Source organism: Cetorhinus maximus, chromosome 2, assembly GCF_964194155.1.
Source record: "Cetorhinus maximus chromosome 2, sCetMax3.hap1.1, whole genome shotgun sequence".
Classification (NCBI taxonomy): domain Eukaryota; kingdom Metazoa; phylum Chordata; class Chondrichthyes; order Lamniformes; family Cetorhinidae; genus Cetorhinus; species Cetorhinus maximus.
The window spans coordinates 74,480,648-74,502,548 of record NC_135880.1 but is presented as its reverse complement, the minus strand read 5'-3'; the positions used below and the strand labels follow the sequence as shown (position 1 = coordinate 74,502,548).

Below are 21,901 nucleotides of genomic sequence, written 5' to 3'. Positions count from 1 at the left end.
CTTAGACATTTTCTGTCTTCGCTCTGTGATATACACCTACCAGCTGAAACTAAAAATTGCTTTTCTTGTCTCTCCTGTATCTCTGTGGGCCGGTCTCTGTTTCTAGGCAACAGCAGTTTTTTTCTACTTTGTTTCTTTTTTGTTTCAACTTCCCTAAACTACTAACCCCTTGGTAACCCATCTCTTCACTTTGAGTCAAAAAACATCATTAAAAATGCTTGTATACAAACAGGCCCCCAGACCTGCCACTTCATCTCTCAAAACTCTAAATTGAAACCAAACCCAGGTTTCACCTTTCTTAACACACAAATAAGAAAGAATCTAAATTAAATTTAAAGCTATATCATGTTCCTAACACCCACAAATACAAATATAACTTACTTAAAACTATCTCTAATTTCTAACAAAAGTTTGTAAGAAATGCTGATAGAATGCCTCCATCTCGAGGGAGACATTAAATGAAGACATTCCCTCTATTTCCTTCCCTTTGGCTATTTCCCACTGCCCCCCAACCCCATTTCCACACCACACACACACCCCACCCACTCCCCACCAAACTTAAGTATCCTTAAGCTTAAAATATACTTTACAATTTTAAAAAACCACCACAAAAGAGAACATTGTATCCCCCAATGCTCCACATCAGTCCAATGCTCTGCTGCAGGCCAGCTTGCTGGAGATCAGTGACATATTGGAAGGCCACGAATACAGTATCTGTCATTCTGTTTAAGGATGCAGACGCTCCGCAGCTTTCCTGCACCAGTGCCTGCTCCTGCTTGCTTGTGAGTTGTGAATCAGCAGGTGAAAACCCAACTAGCTGTCTTAATGGACCTGCTGCACTGTGTATATTTTCCACCAGTGCATGTCCCTTTGTCCAGTGCACCCTCAGAAGAATTTAGGTTCTTCTGAGGAATTGTCCTTATGCATATTCAGCAATCTTTGCTGCATGCATGAAGGCCCTGCCCTGGAAGACACAAGAAAGGGATAGTTCTGGGAACTCCACAATCTTGACTACTCAGTCTTCTATTAGTTCATTCATTGATGAAGTAAGATCATCATGTGTGCCAGGTATTTGTAATTCTGTCACTAGTTACCTGCGAGTTTCCAGTATCTGCATCTCAGGGATGCAGATATGCCACTGATCTATAGGGCATTCTCCTCCACATCCGTTAGCTAGGTTATTTAAGGAAGAGGAAGTCCACCTCTAGACCTCTGCTCCAGCTTGCATATTGCCACAAGGGTGGGAAACACAGGCCTGTAAGTGAAGATCAGTTATTCACCTGATAGATGGAGTACGTTTGGTGAGAGTGACAATAGACAGCTGTATCACATTACATAATGTTTGGGGTGAGTGACAATGGTGGATGGATAAGTGGGAAAATGATGAAGTGCAAGGTCCTGCTGAGTTGGGTGTGATGGTGTATACTTGGCGAAACAGTGGGAAAGAAGTGGGTACTTAAACTACAGGATATAGGTAAATCAGCAAATATTCTCACTTTTCCTAACCTGCTTAGGCCATTAAGCTGCATTCAAGACTGGGGCAAAATGCTCCTGCTGTTCACCACTTCAGCTACCTCCAATCATGCTGCCACAGGAATCGCAGGCTTCCTCCTTGTGCTGCTAGAGAAAAGTACATCCCTCTTGTTACTGACTGCACCCAGCAGTAATGGATCATTGAATCTGGGTGCTGCCCTTGCCATGTGTGCAGCATCTATTTTAAATGTCACGACCCACTGGGGATAGTGCGATGTAATATCAAGCCCCACTGTTCCCGAAACCACAACAAATGTGAAAAAGTTTGATCAAACCACCAGATTGCCCCAATTCTACCTGTTTAATTTAGGTTGACAGAATATGAGCACCAGGTTTGTAAACTTAATAAGTAACTAACTGTTTATTGAACAAAATGTCATTAACCAGCGGCAAAAGAAAGAAGTATGAACTTCTAATTACTAACTCTATAACCTAAAGTCTACCCCTTCTTAAATCCCTATACACACACATACAAGACACATATAGCACACAAAACATGGATTTTAAGAGTGGGATAAAACAGTTCAACAGCACCAATTTGGAGTAAAGGATTCGATGGGTTGACTTTGATCAATGTTTTCCAAATTCCTTTTCATTCTTGTTGATGACATGGGATGATCTTCCAGCACTTTCCACATTTAGTTCACTGGTTGAGCACTTGTCTTTCAATTTCTCTAACATTGATTTTCCCCTTTGCTTCTTGACAGGGGTTTTCAGACCGAGAGCAGATTATAGAGATATGAGGAGAAAAAGCCAGCTAGCTATTATCGTGGAATTACTGGAATCTTCCACATGCAGGAGAAAGAGGTTTTAGGTCTTGTTCCTTTCAGGCTTGGAGCTATTCAGCTGCACTGCTCTCACACAAACCCTGGTTACCTGGTCAGGAGCCAATTAAACATTGTTGCCAGGCAGCTCCCTTGGCCCAGGACTCCATTCCAGCACCATCCTGTGGCACACACTGTTCCTGGACTGCAACATTGTATATATATCTCATCCAGTTTCAGTGGACATGTCTTCCAAACTGCAGCCATTGTAATTTTAATCCACAGTCCAACAGAAATAAAAAGATACGTTCCTTCAACTAATTCCCATATCGTTGAACCACAGTTATTAAATTAAAACTGGCCAACCAGTTAATACACGCTTTTTGTTTGCTAAAAACTTCTAAAAAACCAGCAGCTGCCCACCATATTTAAATAAATAATTAAGAGTCAATTAGGCTTGATACCATTGTTGGCATTTGTGGCCATTTCTTTTCTCCAGCTTTGTAAAAAGTGCTGAGATGGAGGTGCCTCTCTCTCCCTTACCTGCAGTGGCAGGCTGCAACTGCTTCCTTAAAGGAGTGGAAATGAGAGCTAAACCTGAGGTGGGGAAACTGCTTAGTGAGAGAGGAATGATTTTATTGGGACTTAGGCATCAAAGGTGGAGATGAGGTTGTAGTTGAGCAAATCTGTAGCTGTAGAAATGTTGTGACAGATGGAGGGCCAAAGGTTAGAGGGTTGTAATTGAAAGTGCAGTGAGTAAATTCTCACCCCTCCCCATCTTTAACTTTCTGCATGCCTACAACCCTTCAAGAACTGTGTTCCTCCAATTCTGACGTCGTGTCTATATCCTATTTTATTTTCCATACCATTGGCATCTGTCTAGCCCCTAAGCTTTGTAATTTTCTCCCAAAGCCTCTCCACCTCTGTCCTCCTTACACTTTTTACCAAGCTTTTAGCCACCTACCTATTATCTCTTCCTTTAGCTTAGTGCCAATTTTTGTCTGGCTAGGCTGCTTTGAAGCACTTTGAAATATTTTGCTATGTTAAAGGTCCCATATAATTGCATGTTGTTGTTAGCCATGTTACTGCTATCACCCCACCTCATTAAAACCAACCTTTGACCCCTCTTCTTGAAAACTACAGCCCATCTCCAACCTCCCTTTCCCCTCAAGTCCTTGAAGTGTTGCTGCCTCTTAAATCTATGCTCATCTTTCCTGGATCTCCATGTTCGAATCCCTTCAATCAGGTTTTTACTCCAGCACAGAATTGAAACAGCTCTTATCAAAGTCACAAATGACATCCTATGTGATGTGACAAAAATAAATTATCCGTCTTCTATCTTCTTGACGCATTTGATATGATTGACCACCACATCACCACCACCTCCTATTGCCTCCCCACAATCATCAGCTGGGTGGGACTGCTGTCTGCTGATTCCACTCTTATCTATCTAATCGAAGCCAAAGTAATACTTGCAGTGGCTTCTCTTTCTGCTCCTGGACTGTTATGTCCCCCAAGAATCTATTGTTGGCCACCTTCTATTTTCCATCTACATTCTGCCCCTTCACGACATTATCTGAAAACACAAGCATTAATTTTCACATGTATGTTGACGACACCCAGCTCTACTTCATCGCCATATCTGTCAATTTCTGCACTGTTGCCAAATTATCAAACTACTTGCTATCCAGTGTTGCATGAGCAGAAATTTCCTCCAATCAAATGTTGGGAAGATTGAAGCCATTGTTTTCGGTTACTGCTCCAAACTCTTCCCTAGCTACCAATTCTGTTCCTCTCCCTGGCAACGATCTGAGGCTGAAGCAGACTGTTTACAATCTTTGTGTCATGTTTGACTCCAAGATGAGCTGCTGACCAAATATTTGCACCATTGCTAAGACTGCCTATTTTTACCTCAGTATATCACCCAACTTTGCCCTTGCCTCAGCTCATCTGTTGAAACCTTTCGTTCATGCCTTAGTTATCTCTCAACTTAACTATTCCAATGCATTCCTGACTGGTGTCCCACATTAGGAAATTCAAAACACTGCTGCTTGTTCTGACTCACACCAAGTCCTGTTCACCAATCACCACTGTGCTCGTTGACATGTGTTGGCCCCAGGCCTCATCCTTGCTTTCAGATCCCTCCATAGCCTCACCCTTCCATATCTGTGTAATATCCTGCACACTACCTTTAGATATGAGCACTTATCTAATCCTGTCCTCTTGAACATCCCTGACTTTAATCAGACCACCACTGGCGGCATTCCTTTAGTTGCCTTGGGCTGAAACGCTGGAATTCCACCCCCCTCCCCAGACTTGATAAGAACATCAGAAATAGGAACATGAGAAGACCATAAGGCCTGTCAATCCTGCTCTGCTATTCAATATGATCATGACTAATCTGAGACATCAATTTCTCATTCCCACCTGTTCCCATATACCTCGATTCCCTGAGACATCAAAAAGCTGTCTATCTGAGCCTTAAACATAATCAATGATGGTGCATCCACAACTCTGAGAGAGAAAATTCCAAAGATCCGCAACCCTTTGAATCATGGTTCGCAGTTTTCAGAGGCAGCAGGATCCCATTGCTGGGGTTGAACACAGGGCGCAACCCCCTTCAGCCTGTGGCTGAACCCTCTTTTTAACAACTTGTTCACGAGATGTGGGCATCGCTGGCCAGGCCAGCATTTATTGACAATCCATAATTTCCCTTGAGAAGGTGATGGTGAGTCATTTCTTGAACTGTTCAGTCCATGTGGCTTAGGTACACCCATAGTGCTGTTAGGAAGGATTTTGACCCAGTGACAGTGAAGGAATGGTGATCATAGTTCCAACACAGGATGGTATATGGCTTGGAGGGGAACTTGAAGATGGTTGTGTTCCCATGCACCTGCTGCCCTTGTCCTAGGCGGTAGAGGTTGCAGGTTTGGAAGGTGCTGTCGAAGGAGCCTTGAAGAGTTGCTGCAGTGCATCTGGTAGATGGTACACACTGCTGCCACTGTGTGTTGGTGGGGTGGAGGGGTAGTGAACAGAGTGCCAGTCAAGTGGGCTGCTTTGCCCTGAATGGTTGAGCTTCTTGAATGTTGTGGGACTGCACTCATTCTGGCAAGTGGAGGTTATTCCATCACACCCCTGACTTGTGCCTTGTAGATGGTGGACAAGCTTTGGGGAGTCAGGAGGTCAGTTAAACTCCACAGAATTTCCAGCATATGACCAGCTTTTGTAGCCACAGTATATGGCAGGTTCAATTCAATATCTTGTTAATGGTACAAGTTGTTAGGAAATAATTTAAGTAAGTTATATTTGCATTTGTGGGCATTCAGAATGAGTTTAAAAGGCACTTTAAAAGGTGTCTGCATTTCTAATGAGAGTTTACGACTGTAAGAGGAGTTAAGCGAACACAAGAGTAGAAAAACTGGGCTGTTGCCTGGAAACAGGGGTCCAGAGAGGCAGGTCCCTCCCACAGACACACAGAAAAAACTAGAAACAGCAGTTTTTGAATTCAGTTTTGAAGACAGCTGCCAGGCAGAAGGAGCCTAGAAGGCTCAGATAGCCAGTTCCAAGCTAAGGAAGAAAGTCCCCAAGACTCCAGGGGACTGGAACAGGAGAAAGTCCCAAGCAGACCTTCTGGTCAAAGGAAGGACGGGAACCTGGAAAAGGTCCTGTTAAGGGAAGCTAAGAGTGAGGGACAGAGAAAGGCTCCAAGCTGCAGAAAGTAGAGTCAAAGCAATATAAAGGCTTGTGAGAAGTCAGAAGGTCCAAAGAGGCAACTGAAAGTCTATAACTCTTTGCTATGGGCCTGTGAAGCAGTGGTGTACTGTTAACAGCTGAGTTTGTGAGAGTGCGTGGAAGAAAGCTTGAATGCACGTGGTGACCCAGGGGAGAGATAATTCGGAAGGAGAGTTCAAAACCCTGGAAGTGAACCCTTGAGGAAGACATCTGGGAGAAATTGTCGGTTTGGGAGAAGATTCCAAGACGAGTTCTTGGAAAGTGGAGATTGGAAACCCTCATGTGAAAGATGGAGCTCAGTGATACTGGTTGGCTCACAGTGTAACAAACATCTGGGGCGGGGGGCGATGAGGAGAGATCCATAGCATCTGCCTGGGGTGGCATCTGTCACTTGGTTTCAGAGCATGGTATGCCTGACCACAGGTTGACAATTGGTTTACATAGGCTATGCTTACTGTGAGCATAAGAGTATAAGATAGCTTTTATAACTTGTATTATCCTTACAAATCTGTATATATCTCTAAAGGTATGGTTGTGAGTGAAGGAGTATTATAATATACTTCATCTTTTCTTGTTTAATAAATGTTTTATGCTTTTGTTATAAGTTCATTAGCTGACTCCGGTGACGCTGTTCAGTAGCCCCTCTCCACGTATCTAAACAAACAAATAAATTTAGGATCTATCAAGCCAGGTTCCACCCTGGGATCAGGCTTGTCCAGTTGTAACATCAGCTGGGATCATAACAAAGTAAATAGGTTGGATCTGAAATTTGCATTTTGAGGAAGTGGGGAAATTGGTTTTTCAGCTGTTGAATTTCAAAAGGGAGTTCAGAGGTGACAGGAACATTTGTATCTTATAGGGGTCCCATGAGTAAACAGGGGAAGGTATATTAAATTTTATTGACCCAAAAGTAGAGGCAAAATAAAAAACATGAAAGATTTTTATATTTGGAAAATTGGAGTTTCAAAGAGGTTTAAGGACCTGAGATGAAAGTGGAAAAAGATTTTTAAGGAAAGGGACGTTTAACTGTTGGGAGTTGCTGTGGGAAAGGCCAGTTGCTTTGTGTGTGAGCCATTGAGAAGCTGTGAAAGTTTTGAATTGGAAGCAGCCACCCAGTGTTGAGCCAGGAGAGTCTTTGTTTTAGGAAGCAGTTTCACAGAATCACAGAATTGTTACGATGTAGAAGGAGGCCATTGGGCCCGTCGTGTCTGCACCGGCTCTCTGAGCATTTTAACTTAGTGCCAATCTCCTGCCATTTCCATGTAATCCTGCACGTTGTTTCTATTTAAATAATCATCCACTGCCCTCTTGAATGCCTCAATTGAACTGTCGTCCTCCACACTTCCAGGCAGTTCATTCCAAACTCTTAACTACTCACTGTGTGAAAAAGTTTTTTCTCACCTCGCATTTGCTTCTTTTGCAAAACACTAAAACTGTGCCCTCTGGTTCTCGATTTGTTTACGAGCAGGAACAGTTTCTCCCCATCCAGACCCGTCATGATTTTGAAAACTCTACCAAGTCTCCTCTTAGCCTTCTCCTCTCCAAGGAAAACAGTCCCAACTTCTCTAGTCTTTCCTCATAACTGAAGTGTCTCATCCCTGAAAACATTCTCGTAAATCCGTTCTGCACTCTCTCTCCAATGCTTTCACACTCTACCTATAGTGTGGCGCCCAGAACTGTACCCACTACTCCAGCTGAGGTCTAACCAGTGTCTTAAATAAGTTCATCATAACCTCCCTGCTCTTATACTCTATGCCCCTATTAATGAAGCCTAGAATACTGAATCCTTTAGAAGCAGCTCTCTCTACCTGTCCTGCCACCTTTAATAACTTATGTGCATATACACCCAGCTCTCTGCTCCTGCACACCCTTTAGAATAGCATCCTTTATTTTATACTGTCTCTCCATGTTCTTTGTACCAAAGTGCATCACCTCACACTCCTCCGCATTGAACTTCATCCAATTTGTTTCTGCACCTCTTCTTTGAATTCCATATCAGAGTGGAAGTGTCTGAGAAGCCGTGAGGTGTACCTTTATTGAAGTGACAACAATTCCTTGACTTGGGTAATATTTACTGGATTTTTATGGTTAAAAATCTATACAGGGTTGTTGTCAGAAAGGTAGCTTAATTGTGTACATTTGATCAAGCATGTATTTTTGGGAGTTGTCCTGTAAGACTGTTTTGACTATGTAACTTTTATTTTGTGTGCTTAAGTTTTTTTGAATAAATCTTCTAATTTTTAAAATTCTAAAGGTGTGCTGGAGCTCTATGCTTTTGAGGTCAATAGCTCTTCCTCCTCATTTTCACAATAAAGAAAAGGTTTATGATCAGTGAGGCAGACTTCACTCTGGGGTGAAACCCCATCAACTGTGGTTGTGACATTACTCCACCTGAGGCCGAGCCAGTGATTTATAAATGCTTACCTTAACTTTCTCGCTCTTGAACTCTCTATCTCTATTTATAATGCCAGGAATTCCCTCTGATTTTTTTAACAGCTTTATCAATTTCTCCTGCCACCTTCAAAGATTTGTGAATGTGTACTTCCAGGTCTTTCTGTTCCTTCACCCACTTTGAATTTGTACAATTTTTAGTATATCATTCCTCCCAAGATGTAACTCTAGATTCAGTGATTATGCCTTTTGGATTGAAAAATTTCAAAAATCATTATTATTTAAGTAGGAAGGGAGGAAGAAACCAACTAACTATGGATCCATTGGGTTAATATCCGTTATGAGGAAGTTACTGGAATCCATCATCGGGTGCAAAGTCACCAAAGGCATAGGCACTTATGAACTATTCAGAAAGTCGGTATGAATTTGTGATGGGTAGGTCATGTCTAAATAATCCAAATTATATTTGAGCATATGTCTATGAATGTCTGTGATTGGGTAAACCAGCCTATAGATACTGCCCAGGTGATGAAGTTGAAAATTACCCTGGAGATCTATACTTTTGCATTTCAAGCTTTTAGAAGCCCATAAAAAGATCACATTGCATAACTTAGGATTGTGGCAATCAGAAGTCTGTTTTTGAGAACCTAAAGTGAAGGGCCTGGGTCTGCAGTGCAGGATGCCACCAAAATTGAAAATGAGTGGTGAATTAAAAGAATTTTACCTATACTTGGCTCCTTTTTGCTTTTTATAAATAATTTAAAATGCACTCAACCTATGCCTTTAGTTGCTGTGCTTCAGTGTATATTACTTAAAGTAGTGCCATATCATTGTAAAACACACTTGAGAGAGGAAATTGAAATGGTATATAAATTTTGATTTTTGTACATTTTGGACTGATTTTTCCCCCCCCCCCTTTGTTTTGTAGTGATGGGTCAAGAGTCTGGAAAAGCAGCCTGGCCCAGACCAGCAGGAGGTTATCAGACAATCACCGGAAGAAGATACGGGAGAAGGCATGCTTATGTTAGCTTTCGTCCCTCTATTGCCAAGCCATGGAATCAGTTAAAAGAAAATGAACGCCAATGGGAAGGAATGGAGCTAAACACTGTTTCAAAAGATAATGGTTTATGTGTGTTGTGTTTCATTTATGTTATAAGCTGTCTAAAGAGAATAAGTAGATTTGGGTATTCAAAAGGCTGAGGAAAAAGTAGAGGATGAAATGTTTGGATTTGTCACTTGTTTTATAAAAAATTACAAGTCCCCTCGACTTATGGCAGGTGCATTCTTCAAAGTATGTTCTCAAAGACTCTCATACAGCATTAGGAAGAATAAATTTATCCCGAGTGAAAGATGTTTGAATAATCTGCCAGACTGTCTCTGTTACTTCCTGTTCTGAAAGATTAGATTAGTGAGGTTTTCAGAGCAGTTTGAATCCACCTTTCAGTTTCTGTCAGTTTGGTTTTACTGTATCAATTTCAACATGAAATGTTTCAGAATTATTTTAATTCCAGATCTGATTTGGTGGGAAAGTTCTCAACCAAGTAGTTTCTCTGCCTGGTTCAAATTTTGATTAAATTGACAAGTCTGCATTCAAGAAACAAGGTGTCAGCAATATTTGCTCTTTCTGTAAAAAAAAATAGTTGAACTTCGCAGAATGGCTACAGCACAGAAGGAGGCCATTTGGCCAGTCATGTCTGCACTGGCTCTGTGAAGGAGCTGTTTACCTAGTGCCACTCGCCAGCTTTCTGCCTGGAACCCTGCACATTCTTCTTTTTCAGATAATAATATAGTTCCCACTTAAATGCCTTGATTGAACCTGCCTCCACCGCACCCTAGACAGTGCATTCCAGATCCCAACCACTCACTGTGAAAATATTTTTCTTCATGTCTCCATTGCTTCTTTTGCCAATAGCCTTAAATCTGTGCCCTTTTGTTCCTGATCCTTCCACCAATGAGAACAGCTTTTCCCTATCTCATCTGTCCAGACCCCCTCATGGTTTTTGTACACCTCTATCAAATCTCCTCTCAACCTTCTTTTCTCCAATGAAAACAGTGCCAATCTCTCGAATCTATGAACTGGTATGAATTCAACTGTGTGTGTGTGCGCACACATGCACGCATATACCTGCCACCCATCATCTGTCCCATCATCTGAATCTCACCAGGGTAGTTCGTTGGTAGCAACCACTGCTGCCATTCAGCACAGAGAAGCTCTTTTATTGTGAATTGTGCTAAATGAGTAAATAGTTTATTTTTGTTTTGTTTTGCTGCTGAAATATCAGGATATTTTAGAGGATTTCAAATGTTTTCCATTAGCAACCAGTGGTCAAAGAGCTTAATAAATTGCCCGAAACAGCCAGTGTGCTTCTTTTGTAGAGTAACCAGCATCTTTGTAATTCATTTCTTTGCTGATAGGAAATAGCTTGGTATAGACGGTTGCGTGGTATAAGCGGTTAGGACTGTACTTCAGAAATGTGTGTTTTACTGTGACATCCTTGAGTAGGTATTCAAGATTGAAGAAACTCAGCTCTTTTTAAATATATGTAAAGATGTTTTTTAAAAAAATCCAACTAGCACTTTGAAAATTTGGAATATTCGTTGCTGTTGCTTTAGTTCGAAGTCTTATCTTTTTTCAGCCAAGTTACAGGTTGATACCAAAATGAGGGGGTAATTTAAATTTAACTCAGTTGGTGAAAAGTAAAATCAGCTATCTGCTAGGGATTGTGCAAGTGTCATGTAAAGTGGTGGTCACTTATTTTCCATCTAGTTCAATGAAAAAGTTTAGTGTGGTTGAAGCTAAGAATTCTCTCCAGGTAAGGAATCGCAGGTAAAAACACATAAGAAAAAGTGAATACACATACATAGGAGTATGAATAGACCATTCAGCACCCCAGCTTGCTCCGCCATTTGATAAGATCATGGCTGATCGATTGTGGCCTCAACTCTCCACCCCGCTACACCCTTTGAGTCCTTGTCAATCATGAATCTACCTAACTCCACCTTAGAAATATTCAATGAACCTCCCTCCACTACTCTCTGGGGAAGGGAATTTCGATGACTAATGATCCTCTGAGAGAAAAACTTTCTCCTCAATTCCATCTTCAATGGGGGCCCCCTGATTTTCAAACTTTGTCCCCTAGTTCTAGTCTCTCTCATGAGGGGAAACATCTTCTCAGCATCCACCCTGTCAGATCCCCTCAACATATATGTTTCAATAAGATCACTTCTCATTCTTATAGACTCCAGTGAATAGAGGTCCAACCTGTCCAGCCTTTCCTCATAAGATAACCCCTTCATCCCAGGAATCAAATGACCCCTCTCTGAACTGCTTCCAATGCAATCCATTCTTACACAAGGAGACCAAAACTGCACACACTACTCCAGATGTGGTCTCATCAACTCACCAATGCTCAGTTCAACTTTAGCAAAACTTCTTTACTTTTATATTCCATTCCCCTTGCAATAAATAACATTCCATTTGCCTTCCTAATCACTTGCTGTACCTGTATACTAACTCTTTGTGATTCATGTATCAAGATACCTAGATCCAACTGCACTCAGAGTTCTACAATCTCTCTCTCTCTCTCTCTCTCCCCATTTAAATAATATACTGCTTTTCTATCCTTCCTGCCGAAGTGGACAAGTTCTCATTTTCCCACATTATATTCCATCTACCAGATTTTTGCCCACTCACTTAACCTGTCTATATTCCCTTGCAGACTCCTTATGTCTTCCTCACAACTTGCTGTCCTATCTATCTTTGTGTCATCAGCAAGTTTAGGAACCATACATTTGGTCCTTTCATCCAAGTCACTCAAAAATTGTAAATAGTTGACACCCCAGCATTGATCCCCGTGGCGCTCCACTGCGTACAGCATGCCAACCAAAAATGAGCCTTTTATCCCTACTTTTTGCTTCATGTTAGCTAATCAATCCTCTATCTACATATAGAATTAGAAGAGCCTGGGGAGTTAGCTCCATTGTTAGAGTGCTTGCTTTGCTTGTGAGAGGTGGTGGGATCGATACCCACATTCTTCAAGAACTGGAAGAAATCATTGGAAAGACCATCTTGCTGGTCTCAATTGTTAGATAATACTAAAGACTTATTTCTCTTCTAACTATCAGCCCTGTTTCTTTTGTATTAAAATCTATCTAATACTACTTTGGATTACAACTCTTTTTGCTTCCTTGTGAAATTGTACCATATATTAAATCATAAGTACCTCTTCACCTTCCCTCCTGAGTTTGAGTCCATTCTCCCTTATAAAGATTTTTTTGTATTTGTTCTTGGGATGTTGACAAGGCCACATTGCCCATCCCTAGTTGTCCTGAGATGGTGGTGGACCAACTTAAAAGTAGAGGTTGTTTCAGGCCAGTTCAGAGGCTGTCAGTGGTCAGCCAGTGGAAATGTAACCCTCTGGCTGTTCACCCTAGTATCCTATTTGCTTTCTTCATTGTTATTGGTTTCGGCAAATTGTCCATGAGAACCACCAGGCATTTTGTGTGTGGTGGGTGTGTAACAAATACCGTTTACTTTAAATTTCCTTCCCTTATTCCCTTTGTTCCTCTAATCACTTTGCATTTATCTGCTAATTGTGACCCCTAGATTCAGAATATATTGAAATTTCTCTATTTTGATCAACTTGCCACATGTTATTTTCCAGCACCGCTCCCCCCCCCCCTCCAAAGTTTTGTATAATTAGCAAGCTTGCTTTGTTCTTCCATTTTCAAATTCCTTGTATAAACAGTAACAGCTCAAGGATTGATACATGGTCATCTCTAAGCCAATGCAGTTCCAAATGCAACTAACCTTTGTTTCATGTGCTTTGTTTCCAGCGGCTTCTGATTTGTTTCTGAGGCTTGTCCTTTCCATGTCTTCTTTTCTTGCTGACCAGTCTCCTGTGTGACACTGTCAAAAGCTTTGATAAAATCTAAATATCTATCATTCACTGAATTTCTCCGTGTTCACCGGGAAGAAATTCCAATAAACTGGTCAGACCTTATGTTTCTCTTGCATTGTTCCTCATTGTTCACTTTTCTTTAACTATTATTTTCTACAGTTCAATATTTTATGTATTACAGTTACTGGACTCATCAGTCTCTAGTTCATGCGGTTATCTTATTTTTGTCTCCATTGGTACCGGGAGGTGGAATTTTTCCCATTTCAACTACACAGTGTCTGGATCAAGCACTGAGAGGCCAGCTATAGCATAGCCAGATACAGAATTTCCCTCTACTCTGCCCCAAAATGTTCAACAGCCAAACTTCAGAAGAGCACTTCCTATTGCACCAGTATTACATTCTTCCGTTTCCTACAGCCATCTTTTGACCTCCTTGCATGATATTGCCAACCAGTGCTGAAATACAGACACAACTGGATTGAAACTACTATAACTCTTTCAGGTTGATCTCTTGCCGTCAGTTGTTCCAAGATATTAACACTGCTACTTATAAATTAGAATTCCATTTCTTTCTCAGTCCCATAAAGACCACTCCAGTGCTATTTTCTAAGTAACTCCTAAAGCTTTCATAAGAAAGTCCATCAGGGTTAGGTGACTTGAACTTTTTAGTCTCCTCAACTTGTATGCCATTTGATTTGAAATTTGCATTTTTTATATATTTTTGCTTTGCCATGGAAATGCTACTTTTGTATTGTTGAACCCTTGAACATGGATACGAAGGAGTCGTTTAGAATATTGAGTATTCTTTGATCACTTGCTATTTCACCCTGAGGATGCTCTTGTTTCTTTGACTGTCTTTTGCCCTCAAAACACTTTTGTAAATGCATTCCATTTGTATTTTAGCTATGCCTAATATTCATTTATGCCTTTTGCTCTACCTGTTGATTTATACAGGCCAATTTCTTTATTGTTCGCAATTTTGCATTGTCTCTATTGTTGCCAGCATTAGTTTCCTTCTTTGTCACTCTTCTCCTAGTATATGGTTATCTTGTAGTCTGAGTTTTCTTTTGAACTTTCCAATTTCCTTTTGTATGGCTGATTTTAATAAAAACTAACCATATTGTGGTCACTGTTTCCAAGCTATTCCCGATTGTAACATATGTTCTCGTTCTATGAATTGGCATTCTGAATAAATATGGCTAAGCCATCAATATTATAAGTAGAATAGAAATAAAATGTTTTGACACCATTCATGTAAGATCCAGCACCTCCTCTAAAGAATTAATGAATGCTGGTGTAAGAATATTTGAATATCTGACCTTGCCTGTTTTTGTTTTGAAGCTATGTTAGTTGTCTCATACAATTTCTGGGCCACCAGACTACCTTGGGAATGTTCAGAGTTTTAGCTGCAACATGATACTTTGTATTTTACGCCCACCCCAAACAAGAATAATGATATTGAAGTGGGCATGAACCAGGATAGGGACTCGCAGACCAGGAATTTCCATGCTCCTGGCTCGGTAGCACATGAGCAGGCTGAGACGCTATAAAAGCGGTCAATATTGCTATTTTGAACCTTAAAAGAGGTTTTGACCATGGCTTGAAACCGCAATTTGAAAATAAATTTTGCAGCTATATTTTGCTCGGTCACCCCCACTCTGCGCACAGCATTTTTCAGCCTCCTTGGGCAGGGAGATACCCAAGCTATGCCCCTATTGGCATCATGGCACATAGTAACTTTATTTAAGCCAAATGACCTCCCCATGACTGAAATTTGGGATCAATGACAGGGGTCTGAGGCATGTACATTGGTCTTTGGATTGTATTTGTTTCATGTTTGCAGTGCATCTGTTTGTTTTCAGTGTAATCTAAGCAATTAGTCCTTGAACTAACATTAGAGTTATGCTCTATTTAGTTGAATCTGCATTAATTTAGACACTTTGAGCTGTTTGGGAATATACAGAAGAATTATAGTGTGGTATAGTGCTGAATTTCAATTTACTTGAGATTTAATTTTTTTCTTTCTTAGCACCCAGTAGAATCTTATCAACAAATGAACTTCTGCCGCAGTGCACGACATATGACTTAACTATGGATGCTAAGAGAGATGCAGGTTGTGAACCTCAGAAAGAGAATAGATTTTTGCCATCCCCTCTGAACCGAAGACTTTTTCAATGCGAGTCCAATGACTTTGCTTTACCCAGTGCTACAGAGCCATTAGGCAGTTATTCGGGTAGCCAAAGTACAGAGTCCTCCAAGTGGTCAATTCCTAATGATTTTTTTGAGACTGATTCCAGAAGTCCGACTGGCATTGGTTTTGTAAATATTGATTCTTATGAACCAGAAAGCAGCGAAGGAGAGGATGAAGACTTAACTATTCAATCATCCTTGGAAAAAGAAGGAAAACTTCAGAAAAGGTTGGACACCATGCTTTCAGAGTTAGAGAAAGGTGTTGACTATCTTAATGGGCTGCAGTCATATCTCTCAGCTGTAATCCATGATGGTAACAGCCCACAAATTGAGCTGCCATGCTCTGTAGCATTGGACAATTTGTCTAATGCAGACATTGGTGTTAAAGGACATCAAACTGAATTAAAAGAACATAGGAAAACCTTACCAACAGTGGGAAATGTGGAAGAAATTAATGGCTATGTCAGGATGGAGGATATAAAAGAAAAAAGAGAAAGAAACCTTGATAAGGCCTCACTGAGCGTTCAAACAGAAGGAAACATTTTCTGTTGTATGTCAGAGCAACCAAGTTCCTCAGAAATGGTAGTAAGACCAAAAGTTAGAAAGGAAAGAGATGCTAAAAGAGATCTGCACTCCCCTGATGAGTTTTATAGTTATTGTACCAGGGAAATGAAGACTAATGTTGAGTGTTGTGGATCAAATTGTGCCTTGTGGAACTGCAGGAATAAACTCCATAGAGATTCAAAGATTGGATCTGGACTTAATGGCAAGGAAACTACTGGTATTCAGAAGGAACAGGCCACCATCCAACTACAAGAAAAGCCTGAAGATGTCACAACAGAGAACAGTTTCTGGGATGATTTTGAAAATGATTGTAAAAAAGGTGAAGAAAGGTAACAAAACGTTCTGTTTATTGCCCCCTTGAAAGGTATGAAAGCTGATTTATTATTATCCTTAAAAATATAATCAATGCCAATATTCTGACTAGTTCTGAATCTCATTTTGCATATCTCCAAATTGATGACAAAGCTAAACTTTATACTGTTATCCTTCACATTAACAACAAAGCAACAATTTTTAACATTTGTCCTTTTTCAGCTTGGCGTACTCAGTACTTTGGGTTAACTGGTCTTGATTAAGTTTACTTAATCCATTACATACTTAAATCCACTTTAATACTTAAAGCCAACAGATTTTGCAATTGTCATATTAAAACTGATAAACATTTAGATGACATGTACTTTAATGCACTAATTTTTTCCCCCTCTACCTCCTCTTCAAAAGCAGTTCTCTAAGCAGTGATGAGGAGTGGTCAGCAATATGGACCTCTGATTTCGTTTTAGAACAGATGCACTCTAGTGATGAGAGCTGGGAGACCTTGTCAGGAGTTGAAGAACAACAAACTGAACCAAACAGCATTAGTAGCAGCCTGGATGAAGAAGCTTTTAAACATTGCTTCACTGTAGGGTATGAGTCTACCTTAAATTATAATCCATACATTGGATTTAATTTTAAGTCTCTAATGCATAGAATGGGGTGTCAAACATACGGATTAAATGGGGCACAGAATACAGTTTAATCTGGCCCATGTGTGTGTGCTGTGCCTGGGTTGTTCTGGGTCCTGAAATGGAACATGAATCTCCCAGCCGCTGCTTCTAACAGCCTAAGGACTGCATCTTTCAAACTTAGTGTAGCAGCATTGGCCCCTCTCTATGATATCACCCTTTACCCCACCCACACCCTACCCTTATCCTATGGTGGCATAGCAAGCCAACATACAAGTGGAGTGAACAGAAATGGGACCAGCTGGTGGAGAGGAATGAGACATGAGGATTGCAAATCATGGAGAAGGATTGGTTGAGACCAGAGTTTGGTGGAATTGGAAAAGTGGGGCTTAGATGCAGGACCTCGCATCCAGAAATTGATATACCATGTGTCCGTTTTACATGCAAAATAGGGCAAAACGTGTCAAAAAAACTTTTACTGAACCTGGCCCATGCCAAGAGCCAAGATGTCTGATCAGGCCTGCTATTTAAATTGAGTTTGACACCCTGTACCAGAATAAAAATCTGTTACTGTATAGTATGTATCGTGACCATTTGTCACTTGATTAAATAATTGAAATTCACCTGATTTCTCAAGTCACCTATTATTTATGGCACATTATATTGTTTTATCCACATAAAATACTTAAAGTACATATAATCTGTTTGTGTGCTGTAAGTTCTATGGCTCACCTAGTCCGTGCCAATGTTTATGCTCCAGATGAGCCTCCTCGTCAAACGTCAACATAACCTTCCATTCCTTTCTCCCCTTGTGTGTTTATCTACCATTCTATTAAATGCATTTATGCTATTCACCTTAACTACTTTCTTGTGGTAGCAAATTTCACATTCTAAGTATGCTTTGACTAAAGAATTCCAAAAACCCAGAGCCTATTGGCATCTATCCTGTATTTATGGCCCCTAGGTTTGGATACCCCCCCACAAGTCTTTTTCTCCTATCAAAGCTTTTCATAAACTTCTATCAGGTGAACCCTCAAACCTTTTTTTTAAGAGGAATGAACACCATTCTGTTCAATCTTTCTTTTCCTGATTGGTATAACCTCTGTTTTGGCATCTCCTTGTAAATGTTTTTTTTTTGCATCTTCTCCAGATGCCTCTATATACTTCAAAATATGGATACCAGAATTACACGTCAGTCCACTGGTAGTAGTTGTGTAGAGGTAGATTGTATAAATGTAGAGATTAGGCAAACATGCAGCAAAGGCAGAGTGGTTTTAATGTGGGATTTTAACTTCCACATAGATTGGAATGAGCAGACATGTCAGAAAGATAGTGAGATTCTTGAGTGTTTCCAGGATAGTTTTCTGCAGCTGTTTGCTCCAGAACCAACAAGGGGTCATGTCATTAGTAATTTTAGTTAACAGGCTAACAGCATGAACATTTATCCATTAGCAATCAAAACATGATTAGAAAATATGAGGTTGATCACATGCAATGTGGGCTCCTTGTGAACAGACATTGGTGATATTGTCGATTACAATTAGGAAGTTTTTTTTATTCATTTACAGGATGTGGGTGTCGCTGGCTAGGTCAGCATTTATTGTCCATCACTAATTGTCCTTGAGAAGGTGGTGGTGAGTTGCTGCCTTGAACCGCTGCAGTCTATGTGGTGTAGGTACAACGGCAGTGCTGGCAGGGAGGGAGTTCCAGGATTTTGACCCAGCAACAGTGGTGAACAGGCTGAATTATTACTTTGTGTCAGTATTTACAGTCGAGGAAGAGGCAGTCAGCATGTCAGAAATCCTAAGGGAACTAATATTGAATCAGGTTCGGGGATTCACCAAAATTAATGTAAGCAAAATAGCAATAACAAGGAAAATAATAGCCCTAAGGAGTGACAACTCCCCAGGATCATGTGTTTTCTGTCCCAGAGTTTTAAAGGTGTAGTTGGTAAAACTGAAGGTGATGTAATTATGATTTTCTAAAGTGCCCTCAATTCAGGAACCGTTCCTTTAGTTTGGGATATTGTGCATGTCACATTGCTATTTTAAGAAAGGAGAGTGGGAAACCCGAGAATTATAGACCTAACTCTAGCCTAACATCTGTTGCCAAGAAATTATTAGAGCCTATAATCAAAGGTAGAGTGACTGAACACTGTGAAAATTCTCAGCTGTTCAGAGAGCTTGCATGGATTTGTGAAGGGTAGGCCATGCCTGACAAACTTGTTTAAATAATTTGAAGAGGTGACTAAAGTGGTGGACAGGAGAATATCAATGTATGTTATTTATACAGATTTCCAGAAGGCATCTGATAGGTACTGTTAAGCTAAAGTTGAAGCTCATGGAATTTAAGATAGATTATTGACCTGTTTGGGATATTAGCTGAGCGGTAGGTGACAGAGTAAAATAATGGGCAGGTACTCCAATTGGCAGGACATGACTAGTGGTTTCCCACAAGTTCCCCACAAGCCTCAACTGTTCACAGTATTTATGAATGACCTAGTTGATGAGAATCAAATTTGTCAATGACATAAAGCTAGGTGACATTATAAACAGTGTAGATGGAAGTATAAAATTACAAAACAAATTGATAAGATTGAGTGGGCAAAGCTATGGCAAATGGATTTCAGTGTAGGCAAATGTGATCTACAAAGATAGAAACAGTTCTTTCTATTTGGTCCAAAGCTTGAAACAGTGGAAATCCAAAGAGACCATAAGACATAGGAGCAGAAATTAGGTCATTCAGCCCATCGTGTCTGCTCCGTCATTCAATCATGGCTGATATGTTTCTCAACCCCATTCTCCCGCCTTCTCCCTATAACCTTTGATCCCCTTACCAATCAAGAACCTATCTATCTGGGTCTTGAATACACTCAATAACTTGGCCTCCACAGCCTTCTGTGGCAATGAATTCCATAGATTCACCACTCTCTAGCTAAAGAAGTTTCTCCTCATCTCTGTTCTGAAAGGTCTTCCCTTTACTCTGAGGCTGTGCCCTCGGGCCCTAGTCTCTCCTATTAATGGAAACATCTTCCCCACGTCCACGCAATCCAGGCCTTTCAGTATTCTGTAAGTTTCAATCAGATTCCCCCCTCATCCTTTCAAACTCCATCGAGTATAGACCCAGAGTCCTCAAACGTTCCACATATGTTAAGCCTTTCATTCCTGGGATCATTCTCGTGAACCTCCTCTGGACCCTCTCCAGGGCCAGCACATCCTTCCTGAGATACGGGGCCCAAAATTGCTCACAATATTCTAAATGTGGTCTGACCAGAGCCATATAAAGCCTCAGCAGCACATCCCTGCTTTTATATTCTAGTCCTCTCGAAATAAATGCCAACATTGCATTTGCCTTCCTAACTACCAACTCAACTTGTAAGTTAACCTTAAGAGAATCCTGGACTAGGACTCCCAAGTCCCTTTGCACTCCAGATTTCTGAATTCTCTCCCCATTTAGAAAATAGTCTATGCCTCTATTCTTCCTACCAAAGTGCATGACCTCACACTTCCCCACGTTGTATTCCATCTGCCACTTCTTTGCCCATTCTCCTAACCTGTCCAAATCCTTCTGCAGCCTCCCCGCCTCCTCAATACTACCTGTCCCTCCACCTATCTTTGGATCATCTGCAAACTTAGCCAGGATGCCCTCAGTTCCTTCATCTAGATCATTAATGTATAAAGTGAAAAGTTGTGGTCCCAACACTGACCCCTGCGGAACTCCACTAGTCACCGGCCGCCATCCTGAGAAGAACCCCCTTATCCCCACTCTCTGCCTCCTGCCAGACAGCCAATCTTCTATCCATGCTAGTATCTTGCCTCTAACACCATGGGCTCTTATCTTACTGAGCAGCCTCCTGTGCTGCACCTTGTCAAAGGCCTTCTCGAAGTAGATAACATCCATTGGCTCTCCTTTGTCTAACCTATTCGTTACCTCCTCAAAGAATTCTAACAGATTTGTCAGGCATGACCTCCCCTTGATGAAACCATGCTGACTTTGCCCGATTTTACCATGCACTTCCAAGTATTCTGAAATCTCATCTTTAATAATGGACTCTAAAATCTTACCAGCGACCGAGGTCAGGCTAATCGGCCTGTAATTTCCCGTCTTTTGCCTCACTCCCTTCTTAAACAAGGGGGTTTACATTAGCAATTTTCCAGTCCTCTGGGACCCTCCCTGACTCCAGTGATTCCTGAAAGATCACCACTAACGCCTCCACTATCTCTTCAGCTATCTCCTTCAGAACTCTGGGGTGTAATCCATCTGGTCCAGGTGATTTATCCACCTTCAGACCTTTCAGTTTTCCTAGCACCTTCTCCTTGGTAATGGCCACCATACTCACCTCTGCCCCCTGACTCTCTTGAACTTTGGGGATGTCACTCGTGTCTTCCATCGTGAAGACTGACGCAAAGTACCTATTCAGTTCCTCCGCCATTTCTTTGTTCCCCACTACTACTTCTCCAGCGTCATTTTCCAGCGGCCCAATGTCCACTTTTGCCTCTCTCTTACCCTTTATATATCTAAAAAAACTCTTGCAATCTTCTTTTATATTACTGGCTAGTTTACCCTCATATTTAATCTTCTCCCTCCTTATTTCTTTTTTAGTTGTCTTTGTAGGCTTCCCAATCCCCTGGTTTCCCACTGCTCTTCGCTACATTGTATGCTTTCTCTTTAGCTTTTAAGCTGTCCCTGACTTCCCTTGTCAGCCATGGTTGCCTCGTCCTCCCTTTAGTATGCTTCTTCTTCATAGGGATGAATTTTTGCTGTGTCTCCCAAATTACTCCCAGAAACTCCTGCCATTAATGTTCCACTGTCTTTCCAGCTAGGCTCATCTCCCAATCAATTCTGGCCAGCTCATGCCTCTGTAGTTACCTTTATTCAGCTGTAA

At 41.0% G+C, this 21,901-nt stretch overlaps 1 protein-coding gene across 8 annotated transcripts in view; it reads left to right on the top strand.

Annotated features, from left to right (window-relative positions):
• Nucleotides 1-21,901, top strand: part of pja2 (praja ring finger ubiquitin ligase 2) — a 94,797-nt gene that overhangs the window by 8,521 nt on the left and 64,375 nt on the right. For 3 of the 8 annotated variants that reach the window (XR_013579889.1, XM_078566033.1, XM_078566041.1), the window contains exons 2-4: nt 9,349-9,549; nt 15,351-16,404; nt 16,796-16,995. Coding sequence is in view for 5 of the 8 variants with exons in the window: in XM_078566033.1 (XP_078422159.1) it covers nt 9,351-9,549; nt 15,351-16,404; nt 16,796-16,995 (1,453 nt within the window). In the remaining 3 variants the exon portion in view is untranslated. The remainder of the gene's footprint in view (nt 1-9,348; nt 9,550-15,350; nt 16,405-16,795; nt 16,996-21,901) is intronic. The other 5 variants (XR_013579891.1, XM_078566037.1, XR_013579890.1 and 2 more) reach the window with 3 other exon arrangements.